The following is a 22,498-nucleotide window of genomic DNA, read 5'->3' as shown; positions in this document are numbered from 1 at the left end:
AATGATTTGACGTGATAATATGATCATGTAATATTTTCACCTCTCACTTTAATATTATACTAACGTTATGTCATTGTCACGTGAATATAAAATGACAAGTAATATTTTGGTTAATGACAATTAGTCAACCGATAGACATAAAAGCCTATTTGATTTAAAACAAAAATATAAAAACTTAATTAAACGTAATAAAAGAATAAAAAATTTTTTGAATATTTTTGAAATAATTAAGAAGATTTTTCAAATATTATGCTTTTATTTTAATCATGGGTTCATATTCTAAATTCCAATGGGAACAAAATACAAACTATTTGAGCTAAGCCTTAAACCCTGTTTCTTTATAGTAAATTTCCACACAAATCCGTTCAGTTACTAGGGAAAAGGAGTTGAAAATGCATGGTTAAGGTGGAGAATAGGCTAGGTTGAACTAACAAGGAAGATGTTTTTCTCCCCCACCTTTCGTCGTTTATTGATTCGTACTTGATAGATAGACATATTGTGGAACATTATAAAGTAGCTTTTCACATTCTATAATCTTAGCCTACTTTTCATTGTTTCTTTTACTACTTTCTCCTTCTTTTTCGTTGTTGGGTTTATTTTTGAGAGCAAGAAAGCAGAAAGCTGTTCAGATATTTGTAGTATTGTACAGTTTCCAGTGTAGTAGGTTTTCCCTTAGGGATTTATATTCAGTTATAGAGTGGATTAGGGAAAAGTTTTTAAAAATCGACACAAATTCGAATAGGTTTGGAGTATTATTTTTAAAATATTTCAAATTTGAACGCAATTAGATTTAATGAGATTTGAACTTTTTTCCTCCTTTCTTTAAAATATCTTCACCATCTTAATCTACTTTTTTATAAATTAATAAATGTAAAGTTGAATTATGATGCAAACTTAAATATGTACAATTTTTTGTTGCTAGTAAAAATTGACCCAACAAGAGGATGGGAAACACTCCAAATCTTTGACAAAAATTTTACTTTATATAATGGAATATTTAATGAGTTCGAATAATTAACCGATGATGCTTTACTATTCGTATTCGATTGTAGATAATATTTTGCAATGTTCGGTGAGTTTTAATGAGAATCAGATACTTTCATTGTTAAAACTGTTTTGAGGTTGGGTACCACAAAAGTACCGGATACTCTACTCATTTACATCCTTATTTTTCCTGCTGACTTGGATAAACCAAAATCATACCCAAGAATTTACAATTAATAAAACTTTCCCAATAACAAAACGTATAATTTTTATTTTGATATAAACTAATAATGTTATCATTAATATTTTTTTAATTACTAATCCTATTTTTAATTAATTATGTTTTTATTTTATTTTATTTTTTTACTTTTTGTATTTGTTTTATGGTAATCTTTCAAGAAACTGAAAGAGACCAACAGAGAGACAGATGTTATCTTCTCTAGAAAGCAAACAAAAGGAAAAGAGTTTTAAAAAGAACAGAAAAAGAGTCTCATGCTTTTCCATGCAAAATTTTTTACTCAACCAAAACTCATCTGGAACCAAAAGCTACGAGTCTCTTTGATATACTGTTTAATAGTATTCAGCACTGCTAAACTATTTGTTAACTTTATCAAAGAGACTCGTGGGGCCGTCGATGTTACGATGCAAATAGGTAACCTTTGTTTGTTTTTGCATCGGATTGACATGGAAACAAAAAAATCCAACACAAAGGACCTGTACAGAAGACGAATATTCCCCATCGTGGGGGTCATGCTCAATCAATCATTCATGAAAAGGATTACCATAGACTCCAAATCTTTCTCTTATGCATCATCAACCTAAAGTAATGTTATCTTGGAGAATCATCCTCAATGCAAGCTCTTTGATCAATTTTGCAAATTGCACTAATCACAGAAACAAAACCAAAATTTACAATTTTAAACATCTTTCCGCAACATGCTTCTGTTGTTGGAAAAAAACATACTACTCATGAGATGAAGGGAGCTCAATACCTCTCTTGGCTGTTAGAATAACCAGAGGTAAACAAATAGCAAGATGCAGGTAAAAAAAACAAAATAATGGGCAGAAAACAAGTTTTTAAATTAAAAATAAGCATGCCACTTGTTACTTTCCATTTGTATGAGCATTCTTATGGAAAGGCCAAAGATTTACCAGACGCTCAAGCACCGATGCACTCTTGGCAAAGTAGCCTGAAAATCCAGCAGGGGTGGATGGAGGAGGGAAGTCTTCTGCTGGCATTGCAAATGGGCGAATCATCTTTTCCATTTTCTCTAATGTAAGATAGGATCCCACTTCTTGAAGCCTTTCTGGACCCATTATTGGCAGTGTATGCTCCTGGTGCAATGACGTGGCCTTGCTGTCGTTCATCTGTCGAGCAAAAGAGAAAACTGGGTAAATAATGCTCACACCAGTTGTTCAATTCTTCAATGAAATCAAACCAATTAAATCTTAATATTTGCTGATGTCCATTGTATCAAAGACATATTTGCAAGGCAACAAATTCAATTTAGCAGAAATCAATGCTGATGGCATTATGGATCATGGATATATCCTGCCATGATGGATGAACCAATTTTTGCAGGTCACAAAATACATTAGAATGTTTCTAGGTCACACATTCAGACAACTGCTGGTGCCAATCTAAACCCATGACAAGCTCCCAATTGGTCAACAGAATCTTCAAATACTTAATGAAGCATATTCGATTTATTGTAGTTTCATGAACCCAACAGGAAACACATAAAATGGGAAATACCTAAATAAAATTGATAAATATTTAAGGCATAACATTTCAGGTTTGCACGATGAGGTTTGATATTAACTTCCAATTTTGATAATTTCCATGAGGGTTTTCCTCTGATGGTATTACCTCCAGTGGGGATAAATCTGCACCACGGCTAAACGTCAACTCAATACGGAACCTTCTTGGGTCTTCCAAAGCTACCTGTAATTTCAATTCCATACATAACTTAAGCTCAGGAAGAGAACTCTAACAATAATTTAAAGGTGAACCACATACTATCTGAGGGAAGATCAAGAAATAATCATGATCATGTTCCTATCTTCAGACAGATACTTCAATAATATATAAATATATATAAAAGGCACCTACCTCTGTGTTCTCAAACATCCTTATCACAATGTAACTCATGTAGTCCAGCTCCTTCGTTTTGTACAAACGCTCCAAAGCTGTCTGGCAAACGAGACTAGCTTCTCCCTGAAGGGATTCATCCAGGTTACAGTAACGAAGTACATTCATGAGGGAATGGATATGAGATTCCTGTCAGACGCATTATTGCCAAATTAATTTAACAAAATCATTGTAAGTAAACATATAGCAAATCAATTATCTTTACAAATTTGGAAGTTGTCAATGTTGATGGGCAATGCTAAATGGTAAATAACAAACAAAAGTCCTAGTTGAATGATAGAAAGAGAAAGTTTAGCTTATTTCTTTCATGATTTGCTCTTACTGATGTGAAGTAAAGGCGTGTTCGCACATGGCGCTCAGGTGTCTTGACATTTGCATACCTGATTGAAAATTAGTAAATATAAGATGATAAAGTAAAATTTAGAGAATAAAGCATGACTTGAAAGGTTTATTGACTGACTTTGGGTCCAAACGGTATTTGGTCTCTTTATCATCATCATCATCTTGATCCATCGACATTTCACTTGTAGTGCTAGACCTTCTCGTGTCATCAGTCTTGATGAAAAGCTTTGGTGGAAAATCTTTATCTTCCTTTTCAATCTTGATTGATTTTGAGCATTTGTCTTGATTACTCTTTAACTCAGCAACATTAAGGGCTTCCTCACGAGTATTCCTCAGATCAATCAAAATTTTACCCAACAAACGCCGCGCAATCTAAGGCAACATAATAAAAATCAGGATATGCTTAATCACGCATCAACATTGAAAGTACTTCATTTGCAATGATAAAGGTTGCAAATGTACAGTGTAGAAGGGGGAACCAGTAGCCTTGTGAAGACTTTTTTAACCTTAATAAATTGAGTACTGCATCCACATTTACCTTTTTAGACATTGACTCATTTGGTCATTCAGTAAATATGCTAAGAGATTTTGTTCAAAACCTTTCTAATTGAATGAGGCATGCTGCAGGTTACTAAATAAGGTCAAATGAAAGAACCCTCAGAGCAAGGAATTACCTTTGAACCAATTTTTAGCTTTTGCTTTGGATTGATTCCATATTCATTTGGGATGACACCATCTGCAAGAAGCTGCAACAACAATACACAGACTAGTCAGGCCGATTAGGACAAAAAGTGATAGTGGTCAATAAGCAACATAGCAAGCAAGTGCTTTGAGAAGCCTATTCCGTTTTCTTGGAAACCAACACTAAAAAATTGTTACTTTTCACTATGAAGGCATTTACTCACAGTAAGGGGAGAAGCCAATTTAAAAAGCAATAAGATATAGTCATCAAAAGAAGCAAATAAGACAATGTAGACAAAGAGGTTGCAGATCAAAGTTAAGTATAGCAGGCTAAGATTAAATAGAGAAGAACTGCTAATAGAGCATGTATGAAAGATCAACATTATTTCTCTATGGTGAAAAGATGTTTGTACCTGGGCAACCTTGAAGAGCCCATCCAAACCTTCCAGATTAAGATGAGCATTATGCAGAAGATCATATCTGTCACAAAGCAGGTTAATTGAAGGTACATAAGCATTCAGAAGGAAAAGGAGAAGCATTTTAACTTTTAAGAGCCAACAAATTTCTATATTTATGGATGTTTTAACATTTTATAGTCAAGACAAGGCGAAATGCTTGAGTTTTAGAATTTGCATAATAGGTTGTTATGAAACATTAAAATTATGCTGTGGTACCATGCATATATTACAGTACAGCAAGATGCTTCACCAAACCCCTCACTACCCCAGATCATTTTTGGTGATGTATTATTTCCAATAATCCAAAGAGATGCAAAATATAACTTAAACAGCAATCTCCTTTAAAAAGAGAAATTGTTCAACCGAAATACCATGGTGAGATGCAATCCCCAGCCCCTCAATCAGCCCACACCATCATCATTGATGGGTCATTTTCCTAAATCCAAAGACATGTTCACTTCAACTTTTGATGTGTGTGTTGGAATGCAATTAAAACCATGCAACAATCTCCTTGAAATAAATCAATAAACAATTCTCAATTTTCTGTTAACAGCTTCAAAGGGATAAATTAAAGAATAAATAAGAAGGAAATGGAGTTTTGAGAAAGAAAAAGTGGAGGCAAAGATAAATTCATAAACCAGGAACAAAGAATATTTCTATACATATGCTTTCTGAATTATAAATTTGTTGTGCATTTAGTACTACTTTCCAACAAATTTCATTAATAGTACGAAATAGTTACTCACTTGCAGGAGTCATAAACATCAGGAATTTGAGTTATGTCAAACCGTCTGCAGGAGAATAAAATGTCAGTGAATCCAATACTTTATAAGAACACTGCCCATAACTCTAAATCACAGCCACAAATTAAAATAACTCAACACCCCCCCCCCCCCCCTTCCCACAAAAAAAAAAAAAAACCAAAATGCTAAAAGTACTTATTAAGCTATAATTACATTTTCAAGATCCTAAATGTAAACTTTGAAGTAGCTTAAAAATGGATAATGCTCCTCATACGATGTACAGGAAAAGAAATATAACAAAAGCACCATAATTATCAGACACCTGCAGCTCAAGTGTGACAAGGAAGAAATGGTAGATACTTACACTTTACGTTCATTATACAAATCTCTTTCAAGTTTTCTCCACCGAGCATACATCAAGAGGAAACCTTCGCTACCACAAGGTAATCCAGCAGCAATACGATCAATGTCAATATTTGTCTTACCAAGAGCTTTTGCTTGGTCATAAGCGGGAATCACATCATATGGGCTTGTCTCTGTAAGATTTTCATCTTCATCCTTGGCAAGTAGTCTGACTTGTTCTGTAACCTTCTTAGTCAAAGTTACCTATATATATAAGGTACAAAATGAAAAAGGGGAAAGTGAAAAATGGCCATTATCGGCAAATCAATCTTGTTTCCTCCCCTATTCAAAAAACTTAGAAATGAACTAGAACTAGGAACAAAGGGAGGAAAGGAGTCACTACAATTTTACATATTTACTTAATACAATGAAATTACCAGGTTGGGTAGGAGTTCAGAAGCATTTGTGGGCAATCCAGCTCCATCAGTCATCCAAGGGCATTCGGATGTTCCATTTCTATAAATTGTCTTTGCACCAGAAGTTATAATTTCATTCAGCCTAGCCTGCAAAGTTCAGAGAGAAAGTCTAAAGCAGAACTGAAAAGAGTTGCAGATTGTTAAACATGTAAAAATGTTTAACCACTTTGCATGATCATCCATTTTTATCCTTTTACACTGCACTAGGGGGAAGGTGGGGCGGTAATTTATGGTATCAACAAATGGAGAACAATCTGCTTCAAGTCTTATGTTTAACTATACATAATATGATGTTGTAGAAGGTGATAACGAAGAACCACACAACTAAATAACATGTCCATAGAAATATAAACACATTAGTAAGCACACACCTAAGAGCTTAAGATTTTAGGTTAAGTTGTTCTTGAAATCAAAGCCTCTTTAATCAAGTGATTCAGAGTTTCAATGCTAGCTGCACTTATTATATTGAATTACATTTCAACTCATGTATGTGATGGGTCTGTGCTTTTGCACATGCTTTCAGTCTGATGGACTTGCACAAGAAGGAGCATGTTAGTTAAAGAAAGTACGAAACCCACAATTGGACCCTCAGCTCCTCACCTAATGGTTTAAAAGTTTTTAGGTGGAGCAATTCTTTTACAGATTCTTAAACCCAATTTTAAAAGACATGCATAAAGGACATAAAACACATTACCATCAATAGCATTAACAATCTTAGGGCTTCAATCAATCCCAGTTACATTCCTCACTTTAAATTGACTTCATGAAACCTAGAAAAGCTTGCTCATTCTTTTCTTGTCAGAAGCCATGCTCTTTTAAAGGCAGTAAGAAAAAAATGAGACACTGAGTGCTTGAAAAGTTTCCCTACCTTCAAAATTCCAACATCTACATTAAATTTCCCATGCTTCCTCTTACTATCAAATCATTTTGTGCCTCTAATGATTGAGAAAGTCTATATCTTGGTCATCCACATTACAAGGAAGATATATTGCACTGTTCTCTTAGTTCTCAATATAACATCAAGTTTTTAGTAAAGAACAAATAATCGATAGATTCATGCAAGGTTGAAAATTTTCTCGTGGATCCATGAGGAAACTTAATTGATTCTGCAGATTATATCCAGCTTATTCAAGATCATAAAGAAGCCTGTTCAAAGCTCTCCTTTCATTCTAACCATACTTAAATAATCAAGTTATGCAGCAGACTACATTCTGTAGCCGAACTTTTAAAACATAAACCAATGAATGGATAAATCAAATCATTTACCAAGCCAAGAATTCTAGTTTACTCTCATGTCATATGATACAAAAACAGCTTGTAATCTGTTAACTGCTGGCATTGTCAAGCCCATCCAACATAGAGGAGATACAAACCTTGGCTTCTTCCATCTCACTGCTGGCATTGTCAAGTCCATCCAACATAGAGGAGTCCTTGCTAACAAGGGAGACCTTAAAAAATAACCAACTCAGTCAAGCAAATTCAATGTAAAAAAGCAGAATGCACTTGTGAGGAGACATTACAAACCAGGATTGGTGTTAACTGCCCTTCAAGGTCAAGCAGGCCTTTAGCAAAAGCAGCTGCAGACATCTGTCAAATTATTTAATTTATAAACCTATTAATCATGCCAAATGCCAATGATGATAAGTATATAGCAACTGAGCTCAAAAGAATTGAAGCACAAACAGGAAATATCAATAGATTTTGAGAATAATAAGAACATCAAATAATATATACTGCTTTATTCATGACTTAAGGCATACCTGAACACGGCCCTCATCAGAGCTGTAAATTTTCAGGTCATGACGATATGTACTATGAAGGCGAAGCAGGCCAGTACCTTCACCTGTAATTTTACAAAAATTAATGAAGAAAAAGCAAGATACTTCTGAATGCATCAATATTTAACCTACCTGGAACTTATAACATAAATGTCAAGAGAAGTCAAGATTAACTTAAGAGAAAATATGTTATCAATTTCATTAAAGTTGGACTTGTTTAGGACCTAAATTTAAGCAAATACTACATATCTATAATGAGCACATTCCTGCCACACAGGCTTTACAACCAAAGGTAAACGGATCTATTGTTCTGACCTGGATACATATTATTTCGAAAGTATCTACCCAGCTCTTCTGCCTGCATGGATACGAGGAACAAAAATTATCAAAGAAAGAAGACAAAGGAAACTAGAGGAAAGGTTAAAAAGGTAAATATTAAGTACGTTAGAACAAAAGAACTAACAGATATTTGATTTAATATTTATCCCTCTGCCCAAAAGGAATTTCTTTGATTCCAATCTTAGATGTCTTAAAATGAATGTCCACTTTAAATTCGGTAAACCCTCCTCATTTTAACTTTCCAATACTATCCTCACTTTAAATTCAAATTCAAATAATTTTCTTAATTATGAGATAATTTGACTTCTAAAGTGAAAAGTGGTCTCTTTATAGATTGTCCTGAAGAGTACTTGAATATGAAGCACTTAAACTAGAAATATATGAATGCATGCATGAGAGGTTCATAATTATTACCTGCTTCCTCCCAGCATGTGTAAGAACACCCCCGTATTTAAGAACCATTAGTGCTTCAACAGGCCATTCTTCTTCACCTTCACCATTACTTTTTGGAACTTTAACCCACTTAAGAGGCTTTAGTTGCACCTTTCTATAAATACCAGAAAAGTGTCCGCCCTGTAAACCAAAGCATTTACCATGTGACAAGAAGCCATATTATACACACACACATATACATATATATATATATATATATATATATATATATATANACTACTATATATATATATATATATATATATATATATATATAGACATATGTATGTGTATATATACATATACATATATGTATATATACACATATGTATATGTATATATAAACATGTATATGTATACATATTCATATATATGTATATATATAAAGAAATGACACATTTATGATAAAGGAGGAATGAGCAATCAAGAACTTCTATGTCCACAACACAGAGGTCTGCTCAAGAGCAAAGTAACTAGAACAATAAAATGAATGTACTACAGCTAGTAGAGTGAAAAAGCAAGTGATTTCAAGATAATACAGATAACCTCCTCAAGTACTGCTTTAACTTGGCGAAGCTTTTCAGCATGCTCAAGATCTTCTGCTTCACTGTCACTTCCACGGCCTGGTCTATATCATACAAATAATCAACACAAATCATTATTGATCTTTAAATAAATTCAAAAGTTCCAACTGATTATATACTTTACTTATAAACAAATAAAAAAGCATATGCAGATTTTTCTTTACGTTGTAAACACCCCTCCTCACTCACAAACCGCCTCCCCCTTGCAAAAAGAGTTAAAATAAATTAGTAAAGAAAGCCCTCATACCAGACGGCAGCTAAATTTATTTCCTTTTGTTTGCTTCAGCCCTCAAAATCGTGTCTTTCCCCTTTTAATCCAACAAACACCCAATAATTACCTTCTCCCATCCAATTAAACCATAAAATCACTAGTTCATGCCCATAGTATAGCCATATTTTTTCCTCATTTGAAGCAGCCCCAATTCCTATCCTACTAAATTTGTTGCAACACCTCTTCCTGTCTGGCAACAAATCATCATTACAAACTTTTCTTTTCATTCCTTTTAATGTTCTGAGTTTTAGGGAGGGGGTCATTTGAAAGTGTTTTGCTATAAGCGCTACCTGGAACGGGGTACAAGCATTCTTGTGGCATCCAACAAATCTTGCAATTGAACGGCACTTTTAAGTTTTGTCTGAAAATGTGAAAAAAAAAACGAATAGGTGCTTAGACATTATAATTTAGCTGTAGAATAAAAATAATAAAGTGAAAATAATCACCTCAGATCTGGGTCGTCCCCCATTGTACTTTAGCATCAAGTTTAGCAGCTTTTCCTCAGTAACCTTCAATTTCACCTTCTGCTTGGGAGTTCTATCACCACTGCCCATAGAGGATAGAATTATTAATGAAAAGCAGAGAATCTAACAAACAAAGGAAGAACAGCATAAAAAATGTAGCAACATACTGGCGAATAACCACTATAACACAACGTAGCTCCTCAGACTGCCCAAATGTGCCAATAATTCCACTTCCTTGACGAGTAAGTCCCTCAGAAGGCTGGACTGGTTCATTTACTTTCCACGGTAAGGTTGGTGGTATTGCTGAGGACAGATGAGGTGCTTTTGCATCTAAAAACATCTTCCTCAAGACACAAGCAGCATCATCATAATACCTGTATTGCAAAAGAGAGTGTAAGACTTTTCACAACATATAAACAAGAGAGAATGTGAACAGAGGAAAAATAAACAATCAACTAAACCACCAGCCCTCTAAGAAATTAACTAAGAGAATGTAAAAATGAAATGACCATTTAAGCTTTAAATAAAATTTTTAGTCCACTACATAGAAGATAAGGAGAGAAAGAAAGACAACTTTTATAAAAAGGTATTACTGTTACCTTCCTAGAAATTGCTCAATTCCATTGGAGACACACAAAAGCACACACAGAGAATGGACAAAAGGAGAAGAAGATAGAACAACAACATTAAGCACTTAAAGATATCATTATATATAGGGGCACTATGCACACATGAGATTCTTTTTTCTCTTACTCCTCTCTGTCCATGATACGTGACGTAAGGGTAATTAAATTAAATTAATTAATGATGAGGCCAAAGAACTTTAACAAAATCTATGATTTCAATAGTTCATCCAAGACAATATGTAGCATAGTCAGATGAAAAATATCCATACGAACAATGCCATAAATATAACAAGACTAAAGGGAATCCAATTAGCATTACTTGTGAGAGTTTTTCACAAAACTCCATCCATTCACATCACAAACATATGAACGCCCCTCAGAACGCAAAAGATCAAACCCACAAACCTGCAAGCAACAAAACTGAATATTAAATGGACATGCCCTATAAACCATTAAAAATGGAGAAAAATAATATCGATTAAGTATTTCTATCAACATCAAGGAAGCACAAAATTCTTAATAAACCCTATCTTTTTGTGCTCATTCAATAAGAAACAGTGGTGACAGGTGCAGTTTTCACTGCAACATCATATACACAACCTCCAAAATGCATAAATATGTTTTTCTACAATTGCATGAAACCATTCTTCATGAATCAAATTGATATTAACTTCAACATGTAAACATATCTTTGATTCCCATTACATAATACTTAATTGGAAATGGAACTACCAAAGAAAAAGATAGAAAAAGAAAATCTAAGAGACAGTAAAATATATGAAAATGCAATAAGTGCAAATAATATCTCAAGAAGCTACTATGAGCTTGTGATCAAACTTTTCCCCAAAAGAGACGCTCTCAGTGTAAAAAGAATTACTATAAGCACACTATTCTAGCGAAATTCATGTGTCAAAGGATCAAGAGAGAATGAGAAGACAAATAGCCAAAGTGGCTAGAACAAACAAAAACAAATACAAGTAGTTTCCAGGAGATATAGCAGAAAATACACGGCCATAATTATCAAACACTAAGACATCTGCTGCAAAAAAGATTCACTTGACATACCGCTTGCCTAAATGCGATGCAAACTACCCTTGCCATTTGCTTCTCATTAGGAGTCAGCAACACAGGATACCTAACCTGTCAAATTAGGTTACAAGGATATATTTCAAACATCATATATTCCTCCCTTAATGTCTAATAGACTAATTGCACTGAATCAGTAATGGTAGTAAAAAAGAAATATTCCATAGCTAGCTGATAATGTACCGGTACTATATGTTACATCAATTATAATTAATCAAGCTTTCCATTACTTTTCAGTGAGCAATTAATGATAAGTGATCAGCCACAAATGCAAGCAAATAATTTGAGTCCTGCTCCACTGCCTTTTTACATATAATTTTCTGCTAAACTATTGATTTAACCATGTAGTTAATAGGCCCTTTTCACCCTGCAGAACCTTAAAGATAAGGGCAATTGATTTAAATCATTGCACATGATTAAAACATCTTGAGCTATATCTGCATCATAGAGCACTTAGTTTAAGATTACTTTCTTTGATAGTTATCGTATTTATACTGTGACATTCAAAAATTTTCACCTGACGACCGGAATTTAATGTCTTTCATATAACACAATCCAACTGACGCATTCTCTTGATATTTGTTTAACTAAATAAATGTGGTTTCATCATCCATTTGAACTCTCAAAGATGATAAAAATTTCTCCACATAGGTTTGACTTGAAACTATATGCTAACTGTCCACAGACAAAATATCCTTCCACAAGCCAAAACACTGAAAAACAAAGGGACAATAGGTTGCATGGCAATCAAGCATTGCCAAAGAAATAAGTGATCGACAAGAAACAGCAAGGATCAAATACTGAGATTTCTGAACATGTACAAATGTGCATACATCAAAGAGAAGTAGTAAACATCCTTTGCATCATATATTACCAAATACTTACTTCTTTGCCATCAGGATTTCTCATAACAACACCATCAACAACAGGAGACTTCCTAGCCTCAGCATGTGCATACTCAGGGCCAACAGTATAGACCTACATTCATTTGACAAAATGATCAGGCAAACTTGCAAGGAGAGAAGCACCAAATAGGCAACAATATTGGCTAATGCTTCAAAGTTATAACAAAACCTTAAAAAAACAAAAAAAACCTTCCAGCAAGAACATAAGAACCCAATGTGTGGCCTGCAAATAGAATAGCTGTTTCTTTCCAACACAAAAACCAATGCCTAATTATGCAACATTTAATAACTGAACTAAGAGTACTAAAATTCATAGAAACAGGCAAACAGCACATGTGAGGCTACCCCTGATACAAATATGTCCCTCCACTCTCCTCCTATTCAAACACAGTTAAATGTAAAGCATATGTTATTGAGTGCAAAATGTTTTGCAACTAGAAAAGAACGAGTTTCATATAATTACTAAATCGAAGAATAATAAATTTACAACAAAAATTGAACACCAAAATGCAAAACCTTGACATCTGTTCCTCCAGTCGGCATAAATTCCTCATATATGTAAGAACCTTCACGTCTTACTCTTCTAACCTCAGGATGGAACTCACTTGATCTGTTTCCAACCTAAAAAGAAAAACCATACCAGATAACAATTTACATTTACCAGAGAGAATATCAAAACAATCATGGGCAACATTAAAAGCATTTGCCACATAACCAACGATGCTTACAAAACCAAAATCAGAGCTGCAAAAATTAGCAAAAAATTGTGGCCAAACATTCAAGATAGGCATTCAGACCTTCCTAAATAATTCTTTCATGCCTCCGCCTGCTGAGCTAGGATAATATATCAGTATACTATGATTATCCCCTTCAAGAATGAACAAGTTAAAAGTCATTAGCACACATGCAAAAAGGAGAAAGGGTCAGCCAATTAAACCAGAGCTACAGTTGCTGCTATTAAATTAATGAAGTACCAAAGAACAAAAATCCTTCCCAAGCTTCACGAAGTAGGTTTCAAGACTCAATTGCATGCGGTTTAAAAGTGAATAAATTTTGAGGAACAGAACATATTAAAAGTGAATAGATAATTCTGCACTTGAACTAGGAAAATTTATAGAATTAGATGCATATGTTTGATAATTTTCATAAGCTGCATCGTTGTTATTCAGCTCCAACCATAACCTCATAAGAAGAAATCCTATATTTTATACAATTCTTTTATAAAATACAACTAAAATGGTTTTATAAGAACAAAAAAACAAAGCTTGACTTTCCATTCTGCAAATCAAGCCAGTCCCAGTAAATCAATATATTCCCCTCTCCAAAGAGAGACAAGGCAGACAACCAAAATAAAGGTTTCCAGAAAACCATTCTATACGTGCATTTCACATGCAATAACTTTATGGATCCTTGCACCATACTATATGCATGCAGAATGAACATACTTGAATTTTGTGTAATTAGAATGACTCGGTCAATGAGCAATAGATGACATGTTCACTACTTGATCGTTTGACCAAAAAGGAAAGATGCTTCAAAATACTCTTTGCATGGTAAGTTGAAGCTTTATGGAACAAGGAGTATACCACAAAGTACCATATTAAAATTCATTCTCTGTTTATTGGTGAGGAGCAAAACAGATGCAACAAAATAAAGGATTAAGGCAAATGAAAGGACCAAACTCACCATCGACAGGCTTCTCCACAAATGGCTTCCAAAAACGATTTCCATGGACCTCAACATAATCTTCTTCCTCAATAAAATAATCCAGCTCTTGATACGGTACTTCTCTATTTACAAGGGCATATCTTGGAACAGGGATTCCATACATTTCAAGCCGCTTGAATCCCAAAATAAGTAGGTTAGTCTTTGTCAATCAATTGCTATATTAACATTAAACAGTTCCAACCATTTATATAAGTTCTCAGCTGAGCTCAAAAAATATTTTTATCAAAGAACAGAACCTTCAAACAGTTATGGTATAGGACTAGCCTTAATCCCACAGTCAGTCATTTGCATCTATTTCAAAAAATTAAGATATTACCAAGGGGACAGGAGATCAAAGCCACTATTAAGGCCCCCTCTCTCAACATCCCAAAGAAACGGGGAAAGGGCTATATAAAAGTAATCGATATGTGCTAAAAAAAAACTGCCACAAAGTCACTAGGTGAGGTGGAAAGCCATCTTGGTTTCCTAAATTGATAATAGATCAAAACGCCAATGCCAAGATAAAAGTTTAGAATGTATACCTCATATACCTTCCTTCGATCATGAAGAAGGTGTTGTGGGCCCAACTCATTCACAAGGAATGGTCTGAATCATAAAGCACAAACAGTTGCAAAACTTAATTAATTATTGCTTGTTAGGTACAAAAGAGAAGCAAACTGTTCTTCAACAGTTCAATGAACTAGAACGATCAAAATAAGTTAATAAACAATTAGGCAATATACACATTAAAAAATTTGAAACTGAGCAGAAAATGAAGAATGGTCGAAGGGCATTGGGTAAATGTAAAATCCCTTACAAGCAGTCTAGCAGTCATGCATGGTCCAAATTTTAGATTCTTCCAACCTAAATTAGAGGGAGGGAAATTAATTGAACCATCACCTTGAACATGATTATCTTTAAATTTTCAAGAAGCACATCCGCTGCTCTTGAGCATTCCATCTCCATAGAGACCTAAATATATTTATATCTGTAAAGACCTAATAATTCTCATAATGCCAGTTGATTTGGAAATCTTCGTTATGATGATGCTTGATAATTTAGACCCAAGATTCTCCAGAATTACCATAAATGATTACTTTCCTTACTTTCATTATAGATTGTCATTTAAGATCTATATTAATTCAAAAGAAAACAACAGTAATTTGCCCATAATCTCCTCTCTGTAATTCTTTAACTTTTCAAGATGTTATTCAGCCAACATTTAGCACATTACTTGTAAAAAAGATGGGCTTCATTTAACAGCTCAAATTGTAGTAAAGTTTCCCAAAGGTAAAGTATGAGGTGTCAAAAAGTAATGAAATCATTATTTGAAGTTCTCCACGTTAAAAATTGAAAATAAGTAATCATTTAAGAATCTATAATTAGGTAAATTTTCCTGCAATTTGAAAAGATATTGATTCTTATTTTGGACATTCACATAGAATACAGGCATACGAATAAACTACATATATATAAAACAACTTACTTCCAATCTAAAATTAGGTAAAATTTCCTGCAATTTGCAAAGATATTGATTCTTATTTTAAACATGCACATTGAATACAGGCATACGAATAAACTACATATATATATATATAAGAACTTATTTCGATCTAATATTAGGCAATTTTCCTGCAATTTGCAAAGATATTGATTCTTATTTTAAACATGCACATAGAATACATGCATACGAAAAAACTACATATATATATATATAAGAACTTATTTCGATCTAATATTAGGCAATTTTCCTGCAATTTGCAAAGATATTGATTCTTATTTTAAACATGCACATAGAATACATGCATACGAAAAAACTACATATATATATATATGTATGTATGTATGTATGAATATAAAAGAACTTACTTCCTTAAAGCAGCATATGCTTCAGCCTTTTCAAGGGGATATCCAGAGGAATAGAATGCAATAAACACGCACATAGAATACATGCATACGAATAAACTACATATATATAAAACAACTTACTTCCAATCTAAAATTAGGTAAAATTTCCTGCAATTTGCAAAGATATTGATTCTTATTTTAAACATGCACATTGAATACAGGCATACGAATAAACTACATATATATATATATAAGAACTTATTTCGATCTAATATTAGGCAATTTTCCTGCAATTTGCAAAGATATTGATTCTTATTTTAAACATGCACATAGAATACATGCATACAAATAAACTACATTATATATATGTATGTATGTATGTATGAATATAAAAGAACTTACTTCCTTAAAGCAGCATATGCTTCAGCCTTTTCAAAGGGGATATCCAGAGGAATAGAATGCAATAAACATGCACATAGATTACATGCATAAGAATAAACTACATATCTATAAATACATATACATATATATGTATATATATATATATATATAAAAGAACTTACTTCCTTAAAACAGCATATGCTTCAGCCTTTTCAAGGGGATATCCAGAGGAATAGAATGCAATCAAACAATCACAGATTGGCCAGCTGAAATAAGCAAAATTAAAAAAAAAAAATTAGGCCAGTTAATAGCAAGGAACCTCTCAACCCAATTAAGCGAGAGAAACAACATGAGTCTCAACCATCACCAATAAATTTTGCACCATAAAAGTTTAATATCAAGAACTGGATCCACCTATAACACTCAATAGATATCTGGCTATCACACCCTATAACTTAATTCCCTCCCACAAATCATAGAATCCTTTAACAGAGAGAGATACTATCAGACAAGCAAGGACTGATCTCAAGCCATACAGCCACTAACTCAAACAAATGTCAAAACAGTCCATCAAAAGGTAGAGAAAAATGCAAAAATATGCCTTCAAAAATTTTCCACATATATGCAACCAGTCTATTTACTGCTTTGAACAGGACATCTTAAATCTGTCGATCACCTCCACACATCTTTTTATTTTTCCTTTTTTATCATCAACAACATTCAAACTGTGATTAATTCGAACCGAAATTTAAAATATAAAAAATGAAAAGGACATCAATAATACCAACTATAACCAACATTATAAACAATATCAAATGGCATATGAGAGACACTGTGTTTCAACTAATTAACCGAAAATGTACCTTTCTATCGGTTCTTCAAGAATAACCTTATCGCCAAAATGTATAATCTACAAAAAATGAAAAAGCAACGCAAGCAATCCATAAGAATAAAACAACATTAAAACATGCTCTCTCGTGACACATACACACAAACAAACTCCCAGTAGCATTCACAACACAGATACAGAATTTACGGAAACAGCACTTCAGTACTACTATCAAATATGGTTATCTTTTTTAAAAAAAAATAAAAAAAGTTTCACAAAAAGAAAATACTGCACGAGTCCGCATTTATATTTCTTGTCAAATTACATATTTCATCAAATTGAACTCAAAAAAATAAATAAAATAATAACACAGGTTCATTTAAATTTAAATTTAATATATATATATATATATCTATGTATCTGATCTACCTCAAATTCGCCAAAAGCCTTAAGCCTGTCTAGGATTTGTCCCATTGGAGCTGAAAATACCTGAAAATTAAAACACGAAAACTTTTATAAACTTAAAATTCAAGCATTATACCAGAACAGTAAATACTACATTACGTTACGTTATTATATAAATCACACATGACTCTTGAGCTTTTCTCATATAACATTACAATTTTCATATATTTAGTAGGAAACTTGAGTAAACAAAAGAGAGAAAACCTCGCTTCCGCATTTCACCTTCTTTTCCATGACGCAAACTCCAACCGTTATCTTCTTATAATATTCTCTTCCTTCTTCTCCTCCCATCTCTTTCTCTTCCTTCTTCTCTCTCTCAAAAAAACAAAAAAAAGTCTCAACGAACAAAAACAAAAATTAAATAAAAAAAAACCGCAACGGAACTCTTCAGCTTCCAGTCACCGCCACAACGCTAACCGGAGCTGGAACCTTTTTTTTCAGATACGTGTATTTTTGTACGAAAAAAACGTACACGAATACGTAAACGAGATCTAGAAGAAGTAAACAAAAAAAAAAACAGCTAAAAAAATTGGCCAAAACAAGAATAAAAAAAAACAGAGAAAGGAAGAAGGAAGAAAGGGAAGGCGGGGAATGAGTCACGAGAAATATATAGCGAGGAAAAGGAAATGGAACGGTTTAAGAGCGAGGCGAAAAAAAACAAATAATAAGAAAATGAGAAGCCGAGGATTTTTATTTGTTTATTTGGAAGGTTTTGAAGGGTGTTTGGAGATGAGAGATTTTGGATTCTGGAATATGCAAAGTGGGTGATTTTGCTTTATGAAGGCGACGTGTAAAGTTTGAGGTTATATTGAGTTGGACAAAATGTGTTGCTGCCTTTGTCATTTTCCCAAACTTTAGACTTTTTACTCATTTATTTGACCACAAACATTATTTTTTAAGATTTATTTGTACTAAAAATTGATATGGTAGTTTTAAGAGATTTTAATATTATTTTTTTATGAAGAGAGTTAAAAGTTATATTCGAAATTTGCCCAAACTTGAGATGAGTATTAAAAATTTTATCTAAATGTAATTCAAATATGAATATAAAATATATGAATTTTATATTTTTTATATAAAAAAAATATTAATTTAAATCAAAACTACATCATCCTTGTAAATATTCGTATCAAGCTAGCCTGTTGACGTCCTTAAAAGGGAATCGATATTAAATTATGCTTTGAAATCAAATAAAATCTTAATTGATAGTGTCTTTCTAAGTCTAAATCAATTATGTTTTTAATATTGCAACTAATTAGAGGTATTCTAATAATCATCGTGGAAAACATATTACAATCAACTATTTTTCTTATTCATTATGAGAGCAAGATTTTCAAGGTTGACCAAATGTTTTTTTTTTTTTACTTAAATTTTCCGAACTAATTAGAAGTGTGTGGATTAACATAATTATGAAGAATTTAATGATCCCACTCCCCACAAGTTCATCTTAAGTCGTGAAAATGTTTGGGTGGGGACCATCGTGGTTGACGACCAAGTTGGCGGCTCTGATTTTGTTTTGGTTGGGATGCAATGGGAAAATGCTACTGGCGGCCGATGGTTTGTTTTTTGTTTTTTATCCTTTGTCCTCATTGTGTTGTGAAAGAAAGATTCAACCAAAGAAAGAAATTTTTAATATTCTTCTTTTTCTTATTTCTTTTTTTTTTCGAAGAAACCACGTGGAAATTTGACAGAAAAATGAAAAAAGTGACAAGCATTAAATCTTTGTTAAGTAGTCAAGGACAAACATAAGTTCAATTAATTAATTGGATAAAATATAGCCCTAAAAAAAAAACCAACCTTGCACTAACAACCCACTTAGGTATGCTACAATAGAAGTACTAGTTGGCATCTTTCCAACTTAGTCTTAACTTAATAGTTGGAATTTTTCCTATTGCGGATTAAGATTCAAGACCTCATGGGCCTTGTTATCACAATGTTGGAGAATCCAATCCAACGGGAGAGCTCAAAAGTAAAATTGCGTGCGCGGGCAAAACAAAAGGCTTCCCTTCCATTCCATACTGATGGAGGTCTACTCCCTGCATCACTTATATCTGTCTAGATTAGATCTTAGATCATATGGTTAGTAACGCAACATATTCATTGGCAAAGCACATGCTGGCAGATTACCTCAACAGGATTCTGTTTCAGCTTGTTCTGCAAAGTTTTGCTGTCATCTTTAACTCTATGTAATTAACTGACAGAGCAAACTTTCTTCTAATGAAGATGTCAGAGCACACTACGGTCCTGAGCTGCGAATATGGCCATTGCGTTGCTCGATTTACAGGGTAAGAAAACATTGAACTGATAAACAATCACGTTAGCAAACAAACAAGAAAGTGACTGCTAAAAGAATACTAGTGATATTAAATACATATTTAGCAAGAAAGGCTCTCTTTAATTCTCTGATAACAATTTGGAGAAAACACAAATTCCCACAGCCTGGCCCATAGACTACTGCTACCATCTCTGATAAAATTCGATGGTAGAAAGAGAAAGAGGTTGTTAATTATGGACCAGCAAGTGCTCAACCTCACTGGATTAATTAGCATCCGTGGGAGGAATTTTTACAAGGTTATACTGATAAACTACTTGTGGATTTGCAATGTGCAAACACTGTTGCCAAAGTATATGGCCCATACAGTCTTCTAGGTGCCAGGGTCCTCAGGAAAGAGTAACCTCAATATGGTATGTATTTGAGAATGGAGTGGATGCGATATATCACCTGAAACAAATTCAGTCATCCTACCATCGACCTCTATCATACTGCATCCTGGTGCCTTCTTGAGCCCTCTATCACCAATCATCCTACGGATCCTATGACCATCTTCACTTTTCTGAGCACTAAAGTAAATGTTAGATAACTGCACAAGGGCTGCATCTTCTTCATCCCCATCACAATCTTCCAGCTCTAGAAGCTCTTTAACAGCAAGCTCAGCAAGCTGAACATTGTTATAAATGCGACAACTATTCAATAAAGCACCCCAGACCGAAGCAAGTGGTCTCATAGGCATTCTTCTTATGAGCTTTAGAGCTTCATCAAATTTACCTGTCCTGCAGAGCAAGTCCACCACACAGCTATAATGTTCATGTTTAGGTACAATCCTATATTGACCTTCCATGTTATTCAACAGAAATAAGGCTTCCTCAACCAACCCTGCATGAGTACACGCAGTTAAAACCCCAAGAAGAACAACCCCGTCAGGCCTAATCCCATCATTTTGCATCCTTTCAAAACAATGAATAGCTTTCCTTGCATGACCATGGACAGCAAAACCTCCAATCATAGCTGCCCATGAATAAACATTCCTTTTACTCATCCCTTCAAAAACTTCCACGGCCAAGTCTAAACATCCACACTTCGCATACATATCAACAAGCGCTGTACCAATAAACACATCAAGTTCCAAACATTTTTCCCTTTTCCTCAAATACTCATGAATCCATTTTCCTTCCCGAAGACTCCCATTTTGTGCACAAGCTGTCAAAGCCGTCGTCAAACAAAACTCATCAGGCTGGATCCCGAAAACCAACATTTCCTTAAACACACTCAAAGCTTGAGCCCCTAAACGGCACCGTGCTAACCCACTCATAAGCACATTCCACTTAACAACATCAACGTAAGCAATTTCATCAAACACTTTCCTAGCATCAACCCATAGCCTGGCTTCAACATAAAGCCTTATAACCCCAGTTTGAACATAAGAATCAGATGAAAACATTCCATTCTTAAATACCCAGTTTTGGATTTGCTTTCCTGAACGCAAAGAACAAGTTTTTGCACAAGAAACAAGAATAAAGTTAAGGGTTTGGCAATTGGGTCTTATAGTTTCTTCTTCTAAAAGGTGGTTGAAGTAATGAAAGGAAGTTTGAGGGTGAGGGCTGTTAGAGTGGGCTTTAATGAGAGTGTTGTAGATGAATAAGGTGGATTTGTGGAGTTGGTTGAAGAGGAGGGAAGAGTAGTGGAGGTTAGGTGGGGGAGAGGAAAGGAAGGAGATTAGTTTGCTGATGATACAGGGATTTCGGTGAAGGCCTTGGGTGATTAAAAGGGCGTGGATGGGCTCGATTTGAGATGCTTTGGTGCAGCGTTGTAAGAGGGTTAAGCACCGCGTCCAGCATTGGGTGGTGGTGCTGTGGTGGTGGCTCATGCTTGCGGGGGTGAATCATGAGAAAGGGCAAGGTGGGATTCCGGGGTTCGTCATATTTGAATCTGGGGGTGGCGCGTCTGTTGGAAGCCTGGAAGAATGTTCAACAGAAAACAATTGCTACTAGTATATTTCACTTTACAAAGGTCATTAATTCCAAGATTAATCTGAAATGAAAACTGGAGTTTAAAAATTTTACAAGTTTATACTTTAATTTCTCAAAGAAATCAATATGTTTCTCAGCTAAAAAGTGCAACCAAAATTAACTAAAAGCACCACCAAGTTATATTTATCTATCAATCAGATTTTACAGAGCTTTTTCTTACATAATATCTAAAAAATTGAAATAAATTTTTATATTTTTATTATATTTAATCAAATTTTTATATTTTTATTTTAACTCAAATAAAATCTTATACTTTTATTTTGAATTAAATAACCCCTTATTACTAGTGATTGATTT

The 22,498-nt window shown here is 33.9% G+C and overlaps 2 protein-coding genes across 3 annotated transcripts; both read right to left on the bottom strand.

Annotated features, from left to right (window-relative positions):
- LOC18601431 (inositol hexakisphosphate and diphosphoinositol-pentakisphosphate kinase 2) lies at positions 1,706–18,546 on the bottom strand. Of its 2 annotated transcripts, none has more exons than XM_018120047.1 (30): positions 18,098–18,546; positions 17,858–17,917; positions 17,463–17,509; positions 16,782–16,865; positions 14,913–14,976; positions 14,350–14,503; positions 13,461–13,531; positions 13,180–13,284; positions 12,644–12,736; positions 11,738–11,812; positions 10,992–11,077; positions 10,214–10,420; positions 10,029–10,128; positions 9,873–9,943; positions 9,274–9,355; positions 8,710–8,868; positions 8,272–8,314; positions 7,939–8,021; positions 7,703–7,765; positions 7,552–7,626; positions 6,140–6,265; positions 5,725–5,966; positions 5,364–5,408; positions 4,573–4,639; positions 4,153–4,224; positions 3,597–3,850; positions 3,459–3,516; positions 3,098–3,265; positions 2,855–2,929; positions 1,706–2,352 (listed from the first exon to the last, which is right to left on the bottom strand). In XM_018120047.1, exons 1-30 carry the CDS (start codon positions 18,182–18,184, stop codon positions 2,089–2,091), a joined length of 3,180 nt encoding a protein of 1,059 aa, XP_017975536.1. In that variant the 5' UTR covers positions 18,185–18,546; the 3' UTR covers positions 1,706–2,088. The 2 variants fall into 2 exon arrangements, with proteins under 2 accessions (XP_017975536.1, XP_017975537.1); XM_018120048.1 differs by having other exon boundaries at positions 1,763–2,352; positions 18,116–18,546.
- LOC18601430 (putative pentatricopeptide repeat-containing protein At3g28640) lies at positions 20,272–22,114 on the bottom strand. Its single transcript, XM_007032361.2, has one exon. The coding sequence runs from the start codon at positions 22,036–22,038 to the stop codon at positions 20,539–20,541; it is 1,500 nt and encodes a 499-aa protein (XP_007032423.2). The 5' UTR covers positions 22,039–22,114; the 3' UTR covers positions 20,272–20,538.

This window comes from Theobroma cacao, chromosome 4 (genome assembly GCF_000208745.1).
Source record: "Theobroma cacao cultivar B97-61/B2 chromosome 4, Criollo_cocoa_genome_V2, whole genome shotgun sequence".
Lineage (NCBI taxonomy): Eukaryota > Viridiplantae > Streptophyta > Magnoliopsida > Malvales > Malvaceae > Theobroma > Theobroma cacao.
The sequence above is the reverse complement of the archived record's forward strand: the minus strand, read 5'-3'. Positions and strand labels throughout refer to the sequence as shown.